Source organism: Corvus cornix, chromosome 14 (assembly GCF_000738735.6).
Source record: "Corvus cornix cornix isolate S_Up_H32 chromosome 14, ASM73873v5, whole genome shotgun sequence".
Taxonomy (NCBI): domain Eukaryota; kingdom Metazoa; phylum Chordata; class Aves; order Passeriformes; family Corvidae; genus Corvus; species Corvus cornix.
Window position 1 is genome coordinate 13,375,397 of NC_046344.1, and position 17,928 is coordinate 13,393,324.

General features: G+C 44.3%; 1 protein-coding gene across 4 annotated transcripts in view; it reads left to right on the plus strand.

Moving 5' to 3' along the window:
• GSG1L (GSG1 like) overlaps nt 1-17,928 on the plus strand; it is a 56,484-nt gene that overhangs the window by 10,476 nt on the left and 28,080 nt on the right. For all 4 annotated transcript variants that reach the window (XM_039560675.1, XM_039560676.1, XM_019281549.3 and 1 more), the window contains exon 2: nt 8,250-8,297. In XM_039560675.1, coding sequence (XP_039416609.1) covers nt 8,250-8,297 — 48 coding nt within the window. The remainder of the gene's footprint in view (nt 1-8,249; nt 8,298-17,928) is intronic.

Sequence of the window (17,928 nt, forward strand, 5' to 3'; positions counted from 1 at the left end):
ACACCAGACTCAATCCTGATGTTAAAACTTTCCTTATGTGGAACTAGGGGAAGTGGCTGAGTGACAGATCTCAAAATTGGGACGTACAGGTTGTTGTGGTTTAACCCCAGCTGTTAATTAAGTACTGCTCAGTCCCTTGCTCCCTCCTGCCCATGTGGGGTGGGGAGGAGAGTCAGAAAAAGGTAACACCAGTGGGTTGAGATAAGAACAGCTTAATAACTGCAATAAAGTAAAATACAAAAACAAATAATAATAAAAGTAGAGGAAAGGGGAGAGAGAGCACTAAACCCCCCCCAAAACATGTTGCACAATGCAGCTGCTCACTGCTGCCCAGCCCAACCCAAAGCAACAATTGACAGCTCCTAGCAAGCTCTCCCCAATTTACATACTGAGCATAACATTCTCTGGTCTGCAGTATCCCACTGGACAGCTCAGGTCAGCTGTCCTGGCCATGCTCCCTGCTGGCATTTTGTGCACATCCTCAGTGGCAGAGCATGAGATGCTGCAAAGTCCTTGATTCAGATAAGCCCTGCTCAGCAACAACCCTACCACCACTGTGTTATCAACATTATTCTCATCCTAAGCCCAAAACGCAGCCCTGCACCTGCTAATAGGAAGAAAATTGACTCTATCCCAGCTGAAACCAGGATAGCAGGGAATAGGGTGCTTCTAGCAGGACCCTCTGTTAGTCCCAAATCGGTGAAATTCCAGTGTTCTTGTTGCTAGACCAAAAGGCAATATAAATCTTTGCTGATCTAGCTTAGAAAGGAATACAGAAGCCAGTGAGTAATAAGAAGCAGATGTAATTACTGTGGAATTACATGGCTTGTAGAATAGTCACAGGTAAACAGAATCCACTTTCATGTGTTCCTCCTTCTGTCTGGCTACGTTTGGTGGGGAGAAGGACTCAAACCATGCTTACAATGTGGAAAATCAGTTGAGAAGTAGAGACATTCCACCATGCTTAAAAAAACCCACATCATACAGCCTGATTTCACTGTGCATCACCCAGCCAGGCAAAAAACACTAATGAGAATTTGTTTCAGAGTTATTGTGTACATGCCTGGAAATAAGGTTCACAAGAGGAAATGCAAGCACAACTTTTTTTCACTTGATTTCAAAAACTGGATGTTCATTTCCAGTGTGCTGCAGTTCACTTCCTTTAAAAGTCATGAAGAAAAGGTTAAAGTTACCTGTTTCCATACCCCAAGCCAGGGATGCCTGCCTGGAAAAACAGGACATCTCAACTGAAAGAGCAAGCAGGGCAGGGACAGGAGGACAGGAGAAGGCTAGACTTCATGCAGTGAGGGACATACAGCAGCTGAATCCTCTGGGAAGAGCATTGTTTTTTGTCTTTCCCAGTTTTCTGGATGTCTCAAGGATCCTGGATTGCCAATATCTAGTTTATTTTGGCATATTCGCATTGGCTCAGGGTCAGCACAGTGTGGCAGATGGTCACCTCTGGGATGAGCAGGTGAAACCCTCCCCTTCACGTTCTATGGCTTCAAACGCTTAAAGCAACTCAGAGCTCCTTGATTTAATGAAGTCAGCTCTAATTTGACACCAAAATCATTGAAAACCTCTCAGCACTTCTGTTTCCATGATTTTCACAATCACTTGGAAACCAGAACTATTTTCCAGCTCTCCAAATGATGGATGTGTGTACACATCCTTCAGGTCTTACCAAGATAATCAGCAGAGTCTTGTGACTTGGCTGCGTTTCAATTAGACATGATTTGAGAGCAGCCTGTGGAGACATTTGCTTTTAGATGCTGTGTAAGATTATTCACGTCAGGGAGAGTTGCAGCCTGGAAGAAGCAGTTGCCATGGCATAGTCCCAGGCAGCACCGACAGCATTCCCAGCTCTGCCCACACTCCCTGCCCTGCACAGCCCTTCCCTGCTCCAACCAACCAAGAGGGAACCCCACGGTGTGAATGGGACCTCTCTGACAAAATTAGACACGTTCCTTCAGGAATATGCAAACTGAGGAAAAGTGCACGCCTGAAATGAAAAAAGTGGGAAGCTTTAAATTTTTCCACTTTTGAAACGTAGGAAGTTTGAAGGGATTGGATTTGCTGAAGGAGAACAGCAGTAGAGCATTCAGGTTTAAAAACAATCCCAAAGGCGATGCAGACTGTGAGTTGTCACTGAGAAATTGGGCAAATTCTCAAGATATTTAGAAGTAGCAGAAATGTTGATGGGCAGCAGCAATGAATGGCAGCTGTCAGACGAAGAGAAAATAATTGTCTGCATAGTTCAAGGCATATTTTTGTGCAATTCTGTGTGAATTTGTTTATTTTCCAGAAGAAAATATAGCTCTGGCAAAATCAACAGGGTCAACTGGAAAATGTTGATTTTACGGATTAACACTCAAATTTCATTAGGAAAAAAAAGTCAATTAAGTGCTCTGAGACAGCTTTAATCACAATTTGAATATTTCAGTTGGTAATTAACCTGATACAACTCTGTTTGAGTGAGCCCATTAACCTGCATTTTCCCTCATGTAGTACTTTTTTTCACTGAAGTTGTGTCGGAGTCCTCAGCCTCGTCTAGGCTGGGATCCCTTGAGGATTATGTCTTTTTTTAGACAAATACAATTATTTTACTCTCAGTAGATGATGTGGGATCTCATCAGAATCACATGACTCCAGATATAACTGGAGAGATAAAGATTTGTTAGGGCCTGGTGGGAAAAAAGGGGACCTTGTCTGTCATAGGCTGGGAGCCAGGGTGTTACTAAAAGGGAATGTTGTTCAAAAGAAATGTAATCATTTAAATTTCCATCATAACTGCACTTTTGAACTCATAAAATTTTATGCAGAAAAAGTGGATACAGACAGCGTTTTCTTTCTTCTTTTTTTTTTGGTGAGATGAAAAGCAGAGTTATAACAGAGTTCAGCCAGAACTACCAGGTTTCTTTTAAGTCAATTAACTAGAATATTTTCAGACCATGTCACTGCAAGACATACAAAATAGGATTTTTCAGGGTTGTTTTTATTTTGCTGCTCTCATTATTAATCAGGCATTTACCCCTGGCTCAGAGAGGAAAGAACTCAGGAATGCAGGACCAAAAAGTAGGATCCAGAACATCAACTTCTGCTCTTTGCTATGACAACAGCCATATTAGAAACAGAATATTGTCTTGAAGCTGAAGCGCTTTTTGGTGTTTTTTCTGCCCTCTTCCTGATTTCCAGTCTAAACCAACAGGTTCCTGACCTGTGTGAGGTCCTGAGGACAGAAACAAACAAACCACACCTTTTAGGTGGAAGAAGGAGCAGAATGTGGGTCTCACAAAGGCTTAAAGGCAGAGGGCACACAGGGCTTGGATGGACATCTGTGTGCTGGAGCTCAGACCCAGTTTATGTGCACCCAGACCTGCCTTACAGCTGCCCTGTGCAGCTCTCTAATTCCATGGGCCCAGAGAAGAGCTCTAACGCTGTCCACGTCATTAATTGTTGTCTTCCCTGATGGGGGAGACGTTCAGATGTGTGCCAGGAGACAAAAGGAGGCAAATGGGACTTCATGGCTTCTCAGTCTCCTGATAGGTGTTTATTAATTCTAATCTAAGGAGTACAAGCCACTGGCATGGCTTAGACATAGCACAGAGCAGAGAATGCAGCAAGAAGACAACTTAGCAAGATCTCACAGCCTTTTTAAAGGTAAATTACCCAATGAAAACTTAAAACACAAGGTATTTTCATTTTTTCACCACTGTCCAACAAGCTCCTAAATCACGTAGACAGGAACTGCGGAATTCTGTATCCAATCATCCCAAACCACTATTGCTGCAAAATATGGAGTTAGTGAAGAAGGAGAAAGAAGCTTTTAACTACAACTTATCCTCCATTTTGAGGTTTTCTACTTCTATCTATTTACTATGCAAATAGACCTAAAAACTCTAAATTTTTCACCCTGTGATAATCTCACATAGTATTGTATCACCTAATTCACACCATTGTCGATTCAAATTCTTCCCAGAGGCTAGGCAAATTTTCCCATGGACAAAGGTCAAAACCAGTACTGTCCAGGGGGGTAAAACCTTTCAAAACAGGCAGAGAAATATTCTTTGCATTCTAGGTTCCCACAGAGCTCCATGCTGGAAGCCACAGCCCGGCATGTGTGACGTACCCACAATATGTGCAGGGCAGGGCAGAGCAGGGAAGGCAGCCCAGGGCTCTGGAGGCAGCAAACCGTGTGACCTGATGGTTCTTTGGGACCTGTTTGTCTCCACGACAAGATGGGAGAAGTCTGTCTGAGAGGATGCTGAGCATGCCCACGAAGGTGAGCCTGGGGACTTTAAGGCCCAGGAAATTTCTTTTCTTTCATCCATTTGCTGCTGGGCCCTTCTCATCCAGGCTGGGCAAGTATTCAAACACTCACACACACACACTCCCACACACACACACGTGCAAGCCTGGCACTGATGTCTCTGACCACACAGACCCTCGGAGAGAGTTGTGCCTTCATCAGCAGCCACAGAAACATCACCCCCAGCACCAAACTTGCTCCTCTTCCTCCTCAGCCTGTCCAGGTCTGCAGATCCTGCTGAAACATGCCCACCCCTTCCCGCTGCAGATGCACGGGTACATCATTCTGGTGGTCCCTCAGATACTTTCATGGGCTGTACGTCTATTACTCATACAACCTCAAGACTCCTCTCCACCCACCAGCTCAGTCTTTCCAGATGTGTCTTCTCCCACGCTCTGGCTGCTCCAGTTTGAAGTTCCCCAGCAAGTTACAAATTCTCATAAACATGCACATATACAGAATTAGATTAATCAATCAGGATTAATTAGATTAATTAATCAGGATTAATTAGACGCAGATAAATTTTGGATTGGATAAATCTTACTAGTTCCCAGTCCTGCAGGTCCCTGTGACCCACATCCCTTTCTTGGGAAGGCCAGCAGAGACACAGCTGAGCCCGTGCACAGTCAGTCTGATTAGGAGGGAGTGTGTTTGCAAGGACTAGCACAGATGGTGTTTCCACCTCACTCTCGGGAAGTCACAGAAGAAGCTGGTACCAAGTGCTTTGCTTATAGCTGTTTAGGTGTTGGGCATCCCTCTCTCCTCAGCCTCCAGCAGCTCCCTGTCACTGCTGAGCTCTGCACGTGCACTGCTCATGGCCATCACTCCTGAGGGGAAGTGCAGAGAATCCAATCCAGGCCCCACCTCTTCTTTCTGCGTGAGTGAAGTGCAGGAGAGGTCACTCCTTGGCTTTCTTCTCTGACAGGATCACAGCTACAAACGGGTGAAGGCAGGACTCTCAGGGGATGAATCCTAGAGACTCTTCTTGTTGCTTCTCTGAACAGCCTTTTCTGTATTCTCTAAAGACTTTCCAGGAGCCTGGTTAGGAGGACAAGATGCATCTGGAAAAGGACAGCACAGCAGGATAAACTCTGCCAAGTCTAAAATTAAACTTAAGAGGGCTTAAGAGATCAGTTATACAAGATACCCAAAAATAACTTAGAATAAATCCTAAGAGGAACAGTGAAAGCACTGCTGACATCTTCAGTTCTCAGCGAGATGCATGTCTGCATGTGGAAGTGTGGCTGTGGTTTATAAATACCACCAGTGGTTACCACTGAAAACAGAGGAGGGTTTTCCAGTGCTCCAGCAGCAAGAACAACAAAGGGAAGTGTCAGGAACTGCTTGTGCAGTTCCTACCATGACCTTCAGCAGCAAGCCAGGCACAATCAGCCATCAAAAGTGAAGTGACATCCAGGCTCTTCTTTCCCTCCAGTCATTCTTTTTGCTATGGCTCCTAAAGGACTTTTTCTGGACACTCCAGCATTTTCTGTCCATATTATTTAAACTGGAGGCCTCACCACAGGGAGAGATGATGTTCTGGGCAAGTGGAATTTGAGGGAGGATGAGGTGCCTGTGACCACCCTCCCCACTGCCCTGCAGATAAGGCACCTACAGCCAAACACTGGTAACTCAGAGAAAGTCTGTCCCTTGCCAGGTGTCTAAAAGGCACCACCAGCTCTCAGAGCAGCCTGTGCAGTTTTTGTAGTTACAAAGGCCATTCCCCTGTGCCTGTCTTGGGATAACATTCTGGAGAGTCAGGTATTTCTTAAAGGTTTCCAGTTGGCTTTGGATTCACTGTAACACAAGTGAGGGATGATCAGTGAGAGCCAGTTAGCTTGAAGTCAGACTAAAACAAAACTGTGATAAAAGTAATAACTTACATCTGACAAACAAACAAACAAACAAAGACCCAAACCACAGATCCATATGGCTAGAATGAAAAATCCTGCTAAATCTGCTTATATCAAGTCCAGATCTAGAGGTCACTCTCCCTATATTCCCTTGTTTTCATGTCAATAAAATTCCTGGAGAACCTCATGCCCTAAAACTCAGAGGTTCTGGATGAGAATGTTTTCTACTTGCACCTTAGTATATTTTGTAGTCCACTTGTTTATCTGGATTTCTTGGTCAGGAGCCTGAAGTAAAGAACTTGGGGGAGCTGGGCTTGTTCATGTCCCTACAAACAGAGAAAGGATGAGTAGACTGGTGCCAGAGCAGCTACAGAAGTTTGGATTGGGTATAAGGAAACACTTCTCCAGATGTGGACCAGAGTGGGAAGAAACTCCATCTTTGAGTCACTAAGGGATGGGTATCACCATCCTTGAAGCATTTCGGAGTTTTAGTGGGAAAAGTCACAGCCCTGCTCTGAACAGGAAGTGTGCAGGGACGGTAATTTCTGTGATCCTTCAGTTATCTTTCCATCTACCTGCCCCAAAACTCACTCACTCACTCACTCACTCACTGACATTCCTCCTGCCCATATACAGCCTGCCCTGTCCACCCCTTTGGAAACAGAGATGATGCTTTGATAAGCCAAGTGTCCCTTCCTTTTCTTGGCTGTCCTCTGGATTCAGAAGGTAGAAATGCTTTCCCTGGACATATCAAAATGTTCATTACAATGTCAGGCAAACCTTTTCTTTTCTAGCTACTTATACACAGACTACAGACTATGTACACATCACTTCTCAGTGTACTTAGCATAGATTTAAAACTGCAAAAAGTAAATTTAAAGTAGTAAAAATAGCGTTAAAATAATAGATTCTTATCTCAGCTCAGCTATCATTTGAACGATTACATTTACCTCAATCTTGCCAACAAAGACACCAGAAAAATGAACACTTTATATTGGTTTTTACATATACTGAATTACAAATAAGAAAAAAATACACACTGACTTCACCATCACTGTGGCATTTCACTGTTTATTCTTTTTTAATGGATCACCTTTCCTAAATTAGTCTTTTCAACTTTGCAATTAAAAATGAGCACAGCTAATTAAAAACCCCAGCCTAGTCCTGTAGCTGCGTTTGCATCAACTAAAGTCTTAAAGAGCAAAATGGACTCTATTCCATGACCTCTGGCAGGACACCTTGGAGGACATCATGTCAAAAGGAACACATACACTTGGTAGATGGATGCATCTAGGGAAGAGGAATTATTTTATCATCTTTGAAGATACTGAAGAAGTAAAAAGAAAGGTCAAGGCATCCACCCTAAGATACATTTCCTGTTCAGAAGCTTCTCAAGAATTCCTGCAAAGCCAGAGGTGGGGTCCTAAACAGAGAGAGTTTAATTTACAGTGGAGCACAGGGAGTGGCACAGGCTGTGATGCTCAGAGCAAGGCATTTGCCTGCTTTTTAAACATTTTTTTAAAGTGTTCATACATTCGCTTATGTGCTTTGCTTTGTGCTTCAGGTTTTGTCAGTCTTAGCCACACGTGTCATCTGTCTATGGAGACCTCTGTGCCCGTGGCAGTGCCCCCCAGCCCTGGGATGTTTGGTCACACTGGGGGGGCACAGGCATTGTCTGGTGATGAGAAAGAGGGCAAAATTGTGGGTGAAAGAGTCCTGTGCCCTCCCAGTGCCACCCTTGTGAGGTGTTTGTCCCTGTGTCACTCTAGATAGAGTCCAGCACTGTTCCTGCCCTTGGGAAAGAGCAACACTGACCCAGAAGGGACTCAGCCAGGAAAAGATGTTCTTCACTCCCTGTAACCCAAATTCCTGCTCAAGGGACTGCAATCCCAAGGGAAGTCCAGCCCTTGAGCACAGCGGGTTTGGGCAGGATGGAGGCACAGGGAAATGTCTGTCCCCAGTGTGAGACAACCCCGAGGTCCTGCAGAGACTGGGCTGGGAGTGCAGGCAGGAGCCCCAGTCAGAAAGAGAAGGCAGAGCAACACCAACCAACTTCTGTCTCCTAAAACAATGCTTTTCTTTTAAAGGTGAAAAATGTCGAAGTTTTATTGACCTTGCCCCGGCTTCTGAAAAAGGTAAGACCATACAGCCAAGGCTTCTTCCCTTTTTACAAATTGCATCCGTGTTGTGTCTTGTTGTACCTGAGTGGCAGGGGAAGCACAGCTCCACAGGGACCTACATGTCATCCACATTACACACAGCCAGCTGAAACAAATACCAAGGGTTTATGACAGCTGTTTGCTCACTTTATGCAGGTCTGTCATTTATTTGGTCTTAACTCAGATGACTTTTTTCAAGAAAAATAAAGATTTATATTGTAAGACAGACATTTTCCTTCTTCCTCTAGTGAGGAAGAAAACACTGCACAGTCTCCTCAGGCCATGAAGACATTTATGATCAGAGAAATACAGTCACAGTACCAAACATCTTTTTGTGAGAGGAAATCATCCAGATGCTTCTTTGGTTGGTTTGCCCTTGTGAAAAGTTATATATTCAAGTGCACAGAAGCAGGCTGCAAACATTTTTCTCACCCTGGTATTGGCATTTAATTAATTAATTATTGAGATTTATTTCATTTTCAGGAGCAATTTACCCCACATTTGAAAATCCACAAGGGAAAAAAATATATGTAGAGTTCAATTAAAGTGAACTGAGCCCATCCTGGTCCCAGCTGCCCGCAGCTGACGAGATGCCCCATATATTTCACCAGACCACTTGAGACAATCCCAAAACCTTTCGGGCACAGGCTGCCTTCCTCAGGCTTGGTGGAGCAGCAGTAAGTGGAGTAAGGAACAAGGAATTTCCTTAATTTGCCCGAAATGCTGATCCACTGGAAAACAGGAAGAAAGTCAATTACTGCTAATAAAGCAGGGGGTTATTGCAGGGAGAGAAACAGTCACAGAGCCTCTGTGAAATTCATTGTAAGCAAACCCAAATAAATTACGCACACAAGGGAAGAGCAAGCCTGGGATTAGTGTCGCTAATGGGCTCCGAGTTAAATCTCACAAACAAATGGGACCTTGGGGCACAAAGGCTCTTACAAAACCACCAGCTCAACACTCAGCAGCCACCAGGAAACAAACTCTGCTAGAAAACACCACTAAAGGACTCAGGAGCATGGCAGAGAGCATCCTGTACAGTGCAAGCACTGCACACATCTGAGAGCTGCACTTTCCTGTAATCCAGTGGGGTATTTTGTGCTTTTTAGTGCAGCTCCCAGAACGGCAGCAAGGATATCAAAGCTCCAGAAAGTTCTGTACGAGGATGGGAGTAGGACTGCATCCTGAAGGAGAGGCACAGGAGATGAGATGGACAGTGATAAGGGTGTGAGAGGAGCCAAAGAGGCAGCTGGGGAGTGGAAGCTCCCTGCCCTTCCCATCTCAAGGGCTGTGGGCACAGCATGGGCCCTCCAGCACACGGAGCAGAGCAAGCACAAGGTGCCTGCTAGAAAGGCAGTGGGGTGGTTTTCTGCTTTATCCACTTTCTGTGGAACTTCATTATGGTGCATAATGCTTGGTGGCATCACCCACTCACTTTCCAAAACAGCATTTAGTGCTTTACTTTTAGGATTTCTTTTGGTTGTGTGAAATGCTGTCAGCATTTTTTTTTTCCGGGAGAATTTTAGAGTTGCTGCATGATGTCAGCACATATTTCTAGACTATTCTATATTTCTTTCTTGAGGAAGGAAGGATCTTACTGTGTAGTGCTATAAAGAAAATTCTATCTATTTCAGAAGGCTTTCCATGGAGTTATAAGGCATATTGACAGAAAGGGAGGGGAATGCTTTGCCAGTGATGGAAAGTGCTGACCCTCAGACTCATAAACAAAACGAGGTTAAATTCTCCAACTGTAGATCAAGTTGCACACTGCAACATGGTGAATCTGGAATTTTCACCATCAGTCTTGTACTCCCCAGAGCTACTTTCACCACATGTGAAGAGAAAATTGATGCCAAATTTACTTTCACTGAAGAATTCTTTAATGTCTTGACTTAATCTGCTCTTTTCCAGTTAGAGGGAACTTCCCATTCCTTTAATTTCTTCATCCCCTCACTCAACATTGACTTTAATGGTCAGAGGCTTATCAATTACTCAGTTCCAGCCAGTCCACATAAATGAGAAAGGATGAAATACTGTGAATAGCAGATTTGAGTTCAGTTCAAACATTGTGGTTTTCCCAGGCAATTGTGAAACTGGGAAATTTCGGACTAAACTTACCTTCACAATGAGATTGCAACTTACTCAGTTTCCGTTCATGTTTTTAGCTTCACTTACCACCAAAAAGTGCTTGTTTATCTGAAATGTCTCTATAATTTTGTTTATCTGAAATGTCTCTGCAATACAAGCTCCATTACTGCAGATGAGCACTCGGGTTTCCCAAAGTTTTCCTTTTAGTTGGTTTTCCCTGATCCAAAGAGGATCCCTGTCTGACCAACTTCTAAGCTAAATACAGGCTCTTGAAGCCTGTGCCTGCTTCTGAGCACATCATTTTTCACTTTTAAGACATGTTAAGAACAAACTTAGCGTAGTTGTACAGCCCATCTTTGCTTGAGTCCACCACCAATTAACAGCAAGGTGGTATTAAATTCCTCCAGATTATTTAAAACCTTCTGAATATAGAAAAAAAAAACCAAAACTATCATAAAAACTCACAGTAAATAAAACCATCTATGATGAGGTCTAGTCACATCCTTACCACAAACCTTGCATTCGTAAATGAGAATTCTTACAGTAAAAATCTAATAGTTTATGGCTGAGCTTCCTATCTTTATGCATTAGTGCTGGTCTCCAGTGTAGCTGGGAGGTGTATCTCTGATCAGTTATTGTACCCTTTTCATATATCTCACCAGTGACATGTACTAAAAGGAGGCAGCAAAATTTGGGGCAAACAGACCCACAGTATGGTATAAATAAGCATTTCCAACCCACACTATGAGAGCTTTTTCCTGCATTTAAGGCAGCTGCCAGCAATCTGTCAGAACCTCATAAGCCTAACATTGAATTTATTAGCTGTTGCTGGTTCTTAGTGCCAAATCTGCTTAACAAAATCAGCTTCATGATGGTAGATATTAACTAGGAAAAAAAAAAAACACAAAACATTTTCTCATTACAGTTTACATTTGCTATTGATAAAAATGATAGAGCAATAGCTGGTTACAGTGGCCAGGACTTTTAATGGATTCTCACAGAGCAGATGTTGGGGCCCACGAAGTGTGCTCTAATTTTCAGCACAGGCGTGAGCAGTAAGACAGCAAATATTTCCAAGAGGAGTTGGAAGGGAACTGTCAAAAAAAGTAGGCTGGACCTGGTATTTCAGTTCCCAATTGCTTCTGGGATATTCTCCACAGAACTTAATAAAAGTTTTGCTCCTGCTGAGTATTTTGCTGCCTGAGGAAGAAAAAGGTGAGTTATTCAGTGAGGGATGCTTTGTCCCTGTTGTGGTGCCCCACCAGAACACTGAGGCTGGGACACTCCCCACCACACTCCTCCTCCCACGGCAACTTCTGCCATCCCTTTCCCATGGTTTCAAATCTGTGCCCCAGAGAACTCCCAAGAGGCCATGGAGGATACATTCAAAAGGAAGAAACCAAGACCAAAAATTACATCTGGAAAACATGACACCACAATGGAAAGCAAAAGGTCCCATCAAATGATCAGATAAATGGCTTCAGGGATTTGATAACACCACAGCTGGACACATCCACGGGTGTTCCTCCCCTGCCTGGGGCTGTGTGGGGATTCCAGCTTCTGCATCCTTCTCTAAATTCATCACTGCCAGCTATCAGCCACGGGAAGAGCCGGAGGGTGAGCCCAGCCCAACTCCTTGTGCAGGGGAAGTCAGCTGGAAGCAGCACTGGTGCTGGAAGCATTTTGCCAGAGAAGAGCAGGGCTTTGCAGGAAATGTGCCCCCAACAGTTTTTGGGATGGTGCTCATGGAGGCTGTGACTTTCCAAGCACCTGGAGTGCCCACAGCGTGGAAATGAGGGGCTCTGGCCTGAGGAGCCCTGTGGGGAAGCTGCCTCAGGAACCGGCTCAAACGTTAGTGTTGGCTCAACACTTAGAGATGGCCACACAAACACAGGACAGGATTCCCAGGGCAAACTCTTCACAGGTGTGGCACAGCCTGGTCTAGGTTACTCCAATGCTCTGTAGCACCTGACTTTGTGGAATAATTGCCACAAGGAATGGCAAGGGAGCAGGCCGTCAGCAGCTGCCTGTATTGCACTGCTTCCTACCTATTGATAAACTCACATGCGTACAATAAACAAGACTTTTCACAGACCACAGAGGTAGAGGCAAGGCAAAACCCTGCAGAAGGAAAATGCTCATGGCTAGCAAGCACTTAACAGTCCAAAATCTTGCAGGGGGGCTTTTTAAATTAGAGACTGTCCTGGCAGAGGTAGGAGATGCTTCCTGCACGTCCTCTACGCAGCTCATGATGATGCATCCTGGAGAGATGAGGCAATAAAAATTCTGTATTGCCTAAAAAGTAGCTGGCAGAGCTAAAGTAGCACATGGCAAACAGCAAGTAAACAAACCAAGTCTCACCGAAACACAGCACAGGAAAAAGAGAAAGCTTAGCCAATTCTGTACATGCTCCTAAACCAGCACTCCAACAGCAATTAATGAGAAGAGAAAAACTAGATGCCTGATTTTAATGTATCCTGACATAATAGGTGTACCAGGAATTTGATGGGAGAAAGATAATTAGAGGAACAATAACATCTTGGTGCTGATTACACTGAAAGACAAAGCAGATGTCATGTACTAAAGCTGAATCAGAATAACGAGGTAATGTCATTAATGAGCAACACAATCTCTGTGGATGGATTCCATGTTCAGATAAAAAACACAGAATTATCTTAGTGATCACCCCTTGGGACAGCTTCAGTGATAGCAGGGTTAAACTTGATAGCAGAGAAGGTGTAAGGACAGAAAGCAAAACAGCAGGAGCTGACTCTAAAACCCCATGCACAGACCAAGAAATGTTATGCATGATGCAGAGACAAAATTTGGATTATGAACATGGAGAAATTAGTGGGAAACTTGTTACTCTTGCCTTACCCCTGCACTTGATTCAAAATATTAGGAAGAGATCCCTTGTAGGGTGACTAACAGATTCAGCAGCCTTCTGAAGCAAGAAAAGCGATTTTAGAAGTTGTGAAGAAGGGAACCCAAGAAAAGCAAGAGCTGATTAAAACACATTAAAATGCTCAGCTAGAAGGACAACTGAAGCTTGAAAACCTTAAAACCACTGGATTTACTGCAGGCCTCTGAACCAGGCACAAACCCTTCTCAGTCACTGACTGACTGAGAGCAAATGGCAGATAATGATCCATGTTGATAAATGCAAAGTGGGGAACATGAAGAGTCATCCTACCTTTACATATATACTGATGGGTTCTGAATTAGCTTTTCCCCTCAGGATAGAGTTCTTGGAGCGATGACAGACACTTCTATGAAAACATTAATTCATTGCTCTGCAGAGATTAAGATGAAAAAGAAATATTGGGATCGCCGTGGGAAATAAAGAACAAAACAAAAAGTCACCATGCCACCACAAGTACCCACAAGGTACCCACCTGCAGCTCCCTGTGAGCACCTCTCATCTCTCCCCTGCCAGCCTCAGCTCAAAGAACTTACAATAAAATTTAAAGACATAGAGAGAAGAGTGACATTTATGGTCAAAAATAGGGAAATACTTGTTTGTATGAGAAGGACAACGCAGAGCAGATTTCAGGCTGGAAAAGAGACAAACGAGACTTGTAACAGCCAAGTTAAAAAACAAACCTCCTTTTTTATGTACTGGGTAGATGTTCCCAAGAAGAAAAACAGAGGATCAATTTTCTAAGAGGAGCACTTAGAGACCTGCATCAGTAAAAAGAAATGTAACTGGGTCTCCCACAAGAACTGTATACTTTCCAAAACAGTCTCTATATTCTTCTTGAATGCTTCCTACTGCATTATTCTTCATGTATCTGCAATAGGGTAAATCCATACCCACACAGACAAATACCTGTGCACTTGTCATAGGAGAGCTATGATTAAGCATGCAGGAAAAATGTGTTGCCTGTATTTTATCTGTATTTTCTTACACTTCTGTTATGAATCTTGAAGTTAGTTTTAAAAGGCAATTAGACATACAAAGATGAAACCATTCTTACCATTCAAGCTAAATTTCTTATTCTTAAAGGAAGAAACAGGTTTTTTTTCACACTGGGGATGCCAAAGACATGGGGAACACTGGTCTGAACATCATTCATTTCTCAGCCCAGTGCTGAGGGTGGAAGTACATCACAGGCCCTGCACTGCAGGTCTGCAAAGGGAAATATTGAGCCCAAATATATTTAGTAAGGTACATGGGATAATTCTCCTTTAGAGTATTTTTCATCATCTTTTCCACTTTATTGCTCTACTCATTATATTACTACTACACCAGGAAAGAGAGAATATGGATACAAAGATAACCCACAGTCTGCTCATCATACACAGGATTCAATCTGCTCGATGCCAGAACCATCAGAAGCCGTAGAAAACACACCATCACAGAAAAGAGAATAATTTTATGAGTCACAGCTCCACCTCACCTTTCAAAATAAAGAAACTAATGAAGAGCTAAAGCTAAACAAAATCAAAACATGGCTTTTCCTCTCTACCCTCAGCAGGGGCAGGTATTTCTCCTCTGGCTTCTCATGTTCTGCAAAGCACAGTCTCTTGTCTGAGTGCCAGCCCCTTATCTATCCCTGCTGCCTGGTTTTGTTTACTAGAACAGGTATTTTCAGGTACCTCAGGTGACATTTAGGGTCATGCTTTGTCTCTGATGGCTGTGTGGTGTGCTCCTCGCAGTGTTTTCACTCTGCAGCACGGGAGGAGCGGGCAGATGGTCTGCTCTGATGTGATGCATTAACCAGCAGCGCTCAGTCCTGGTGCCAGCCACAACAACATGCTCAGGGTTTATTCCTTTCACCATTTTTTATTGATCACTCCGATATTTCTGGCTTGTAATTCCCAACATTGAGTAGCAGAGAAGAGCAAATGACTAAACCCATCCGAATGGCACTGGAAGAGAGAGGGAGATTTACATGAAGCTGACCTTGCTGCTCTTCCAAAGCAATGTGCACAACATTTCTCAGTGTGCACCCATTTGCCTTATTTTTACCTCTCTTCTCTCATGTGAAGAGGAGAGATTTAAGTGAGATCCAGGTGTCAGTTCCAACAAAGTCACTAAGTCTGAAAAAGCAGAGCAGTGACTCTAGAAACACAAGGACAGCAAAAACAGAGCAGGAGACACATGAGCAGAACATTTTGTTGCTGCCAACATGGACAAGGGTAACAAGTCCCCCATCTCCCTGGCTGCTGCAGCATGAATGGAGACCAAGGGGGAGAATGAAATGCTTTTGCACAAAGAAGAAATAGCACCTGCAGCAAGGCTTCCTCCATGCAAGTTCACACCACCCAGAACCAGGGCTTGCCCTCAGACGTGGTTCTTTTCCTCCCACATGGGGTGATACCTGTCTAGTTGACTCGTCACAGCCTCTTGTGGTTTCCCTATGTTTTCTGGCAGTTCAGGGACCTTGGGGACAATGACTGTGAACCTCAGGGTGAGAGGAGCGCTTTCTCCCCCAGGTAACAGCAGCAGTGTCTGGGTTAGCAGCTGCCAGTGGGGATGTGGGAAGGTTCCACGCTCTCCAGGACAGCATTGCTTGGATACTGATGTCTCCTCAGCTGCTCAGCAATGCAGCACTGCTTTGTCCTTCAAGTGCCACACTCTGGGTTTCATCTCAGTCAGGCACAAGAATCTCAGCGGTTGTTTAGGAGCACACGTTGCCCAGCTCCACTGCTTTGAGCAGATAGAAGGGGTTTTTGTCAGATATGATGCAGAAAACCCCCCAAAGCTTCTGCTTGCCTGCATCGGACTTTCTCAGACGGATCAGGGTTGAACTGGCAGAGGAGTGACTGGAGCTGGTGTCTCACCATAGCTCAGATAGACCCTGGCTGTCAGGGCAGACGTGTTACACTGAGTTATGAGGAACTCTAAACCTCTCCAAGAGTTCTCTGGCTGCCTGCAGCATGGTCCAGCCTGATCACTTGTTCACGTGGCAGAGTGTGAGAGCTCAGATGAGGTTGCTTTGGTCAGACCCCTGACCCTGTGAGGGCAGCTCTGCTCTGGGATAGGCTGGGATGCAGCAGCCACAGATACACAGGGAGCACAGGCTGAGGGGGTGGGTGGTCCTAAGGAGGATGAATTCCCACTGAGGCATTCTGAAGATGAGCTTGCCCCAATTAGGAAGCTAATTTTCTGTCCGAAAGGGCCCTCAGAAATCAATACCGATTCTGGACCATTTCCTCTTGGGCACTGCTCAGGAAGGCTGGGCTTTCAGCAGGCAGTGTCACACAGCATGGCAGGTAATACATTCATTTATGGGTTCCTTTATGCCGGATAATTTCCAAGCCACTCTCCAAAATGCATGGCAGACATTTCCAGGCACACAGTCCCTGCCTTTGCTGGGTATAACATGGTTAACATGACTCAGCAACATCATTCAGGAACAGCAATATGATTTTCCCTGAAAGAAATCCTTTAAGAGCAAACAGCTCATGTTTATGGATACAAAATGCTTTGAACTCACCCAGCAATTCCTCTGTTGGCCACCTCTTCAGTGTTTCCTTGAGAACATGCACCAACACTGCATCTTTGACAGTCATTTTCGTGGCCTGACCAGCCTGAAGGAGCATCCAGAAGAGGATTTCATTATTTCATCTGGAGATAGGACCTCAAAATTTGGCATCAGATCCCGTTGGCATAGTGAGCTGGCACCAAAACTCAACTTTTCTGATTTGACAAGTATGCATCAAACTCCATGGCTGCATGTGACTGTAGGTGGTAGGAGGTATAGATGTGGTTTAAACTCTCCAGAACTGGTTTGTTGGCTGCATTAATCTCAAAAACTCAACTGTAATTGAAATTATGGAACTTTGGTGTTCCAGAAACAGCAGCAAATGCTTGTTTATCATCCTGCACATAATCCCATCCAGGTGTTATCCAAGTTCTTGGTGTTTCAATCCAAATTGCTAACAAGCCTGGGCATGGTTTTAATAATGCAACACAAGAATCATCTCGGCATGTTGTGGGGAAAGAGCACAGAAGAACATTTCAGGCTTGACACGTCTCAGTTAACCAGAGCTCTCTCACGGAAAAGACGGAGTCAGAAACTGTTGCGGTTTTGTGTCAGGAAATGGCAGTGGATTTGAACAAGGAATGGACTTTGGCTGTCAAGCAGTCAAATTCAACTCAAAGCTCCTGGAAGTCATTAACAACGCTGTTCCTTGGGTTCCTTCATCAGGAACTCACTGAATGCCTCGAGTTCTTCTAAGCAGAATTCCCATGACTTTTATCAGAATCCCTGTTTCAAAGGAAGCTCAGCACTGGAGCTCCCTGACTCAGTGCTCCGTGGTGGGAGGTGACAGCATGTCCCCTTATAGTGCCTCCCTCGGTGGCCAGGGCTGACCTGAAATGATTTCAGGTTCTGTGAAGAACTTTGTGAGACTCATTTCAGGCAGAGGTAAAGATTCTTTATCTCACTGTCAGAAAAAAATGCTCCATTTGCTTCATCCATTCAGGTCTGTCTGCGATATCCTTTCTCTCACATGTTGGTTCAGGCAGATGCACTCAACTCGATCACCAGCTCTTGCAGAGATGCACTCA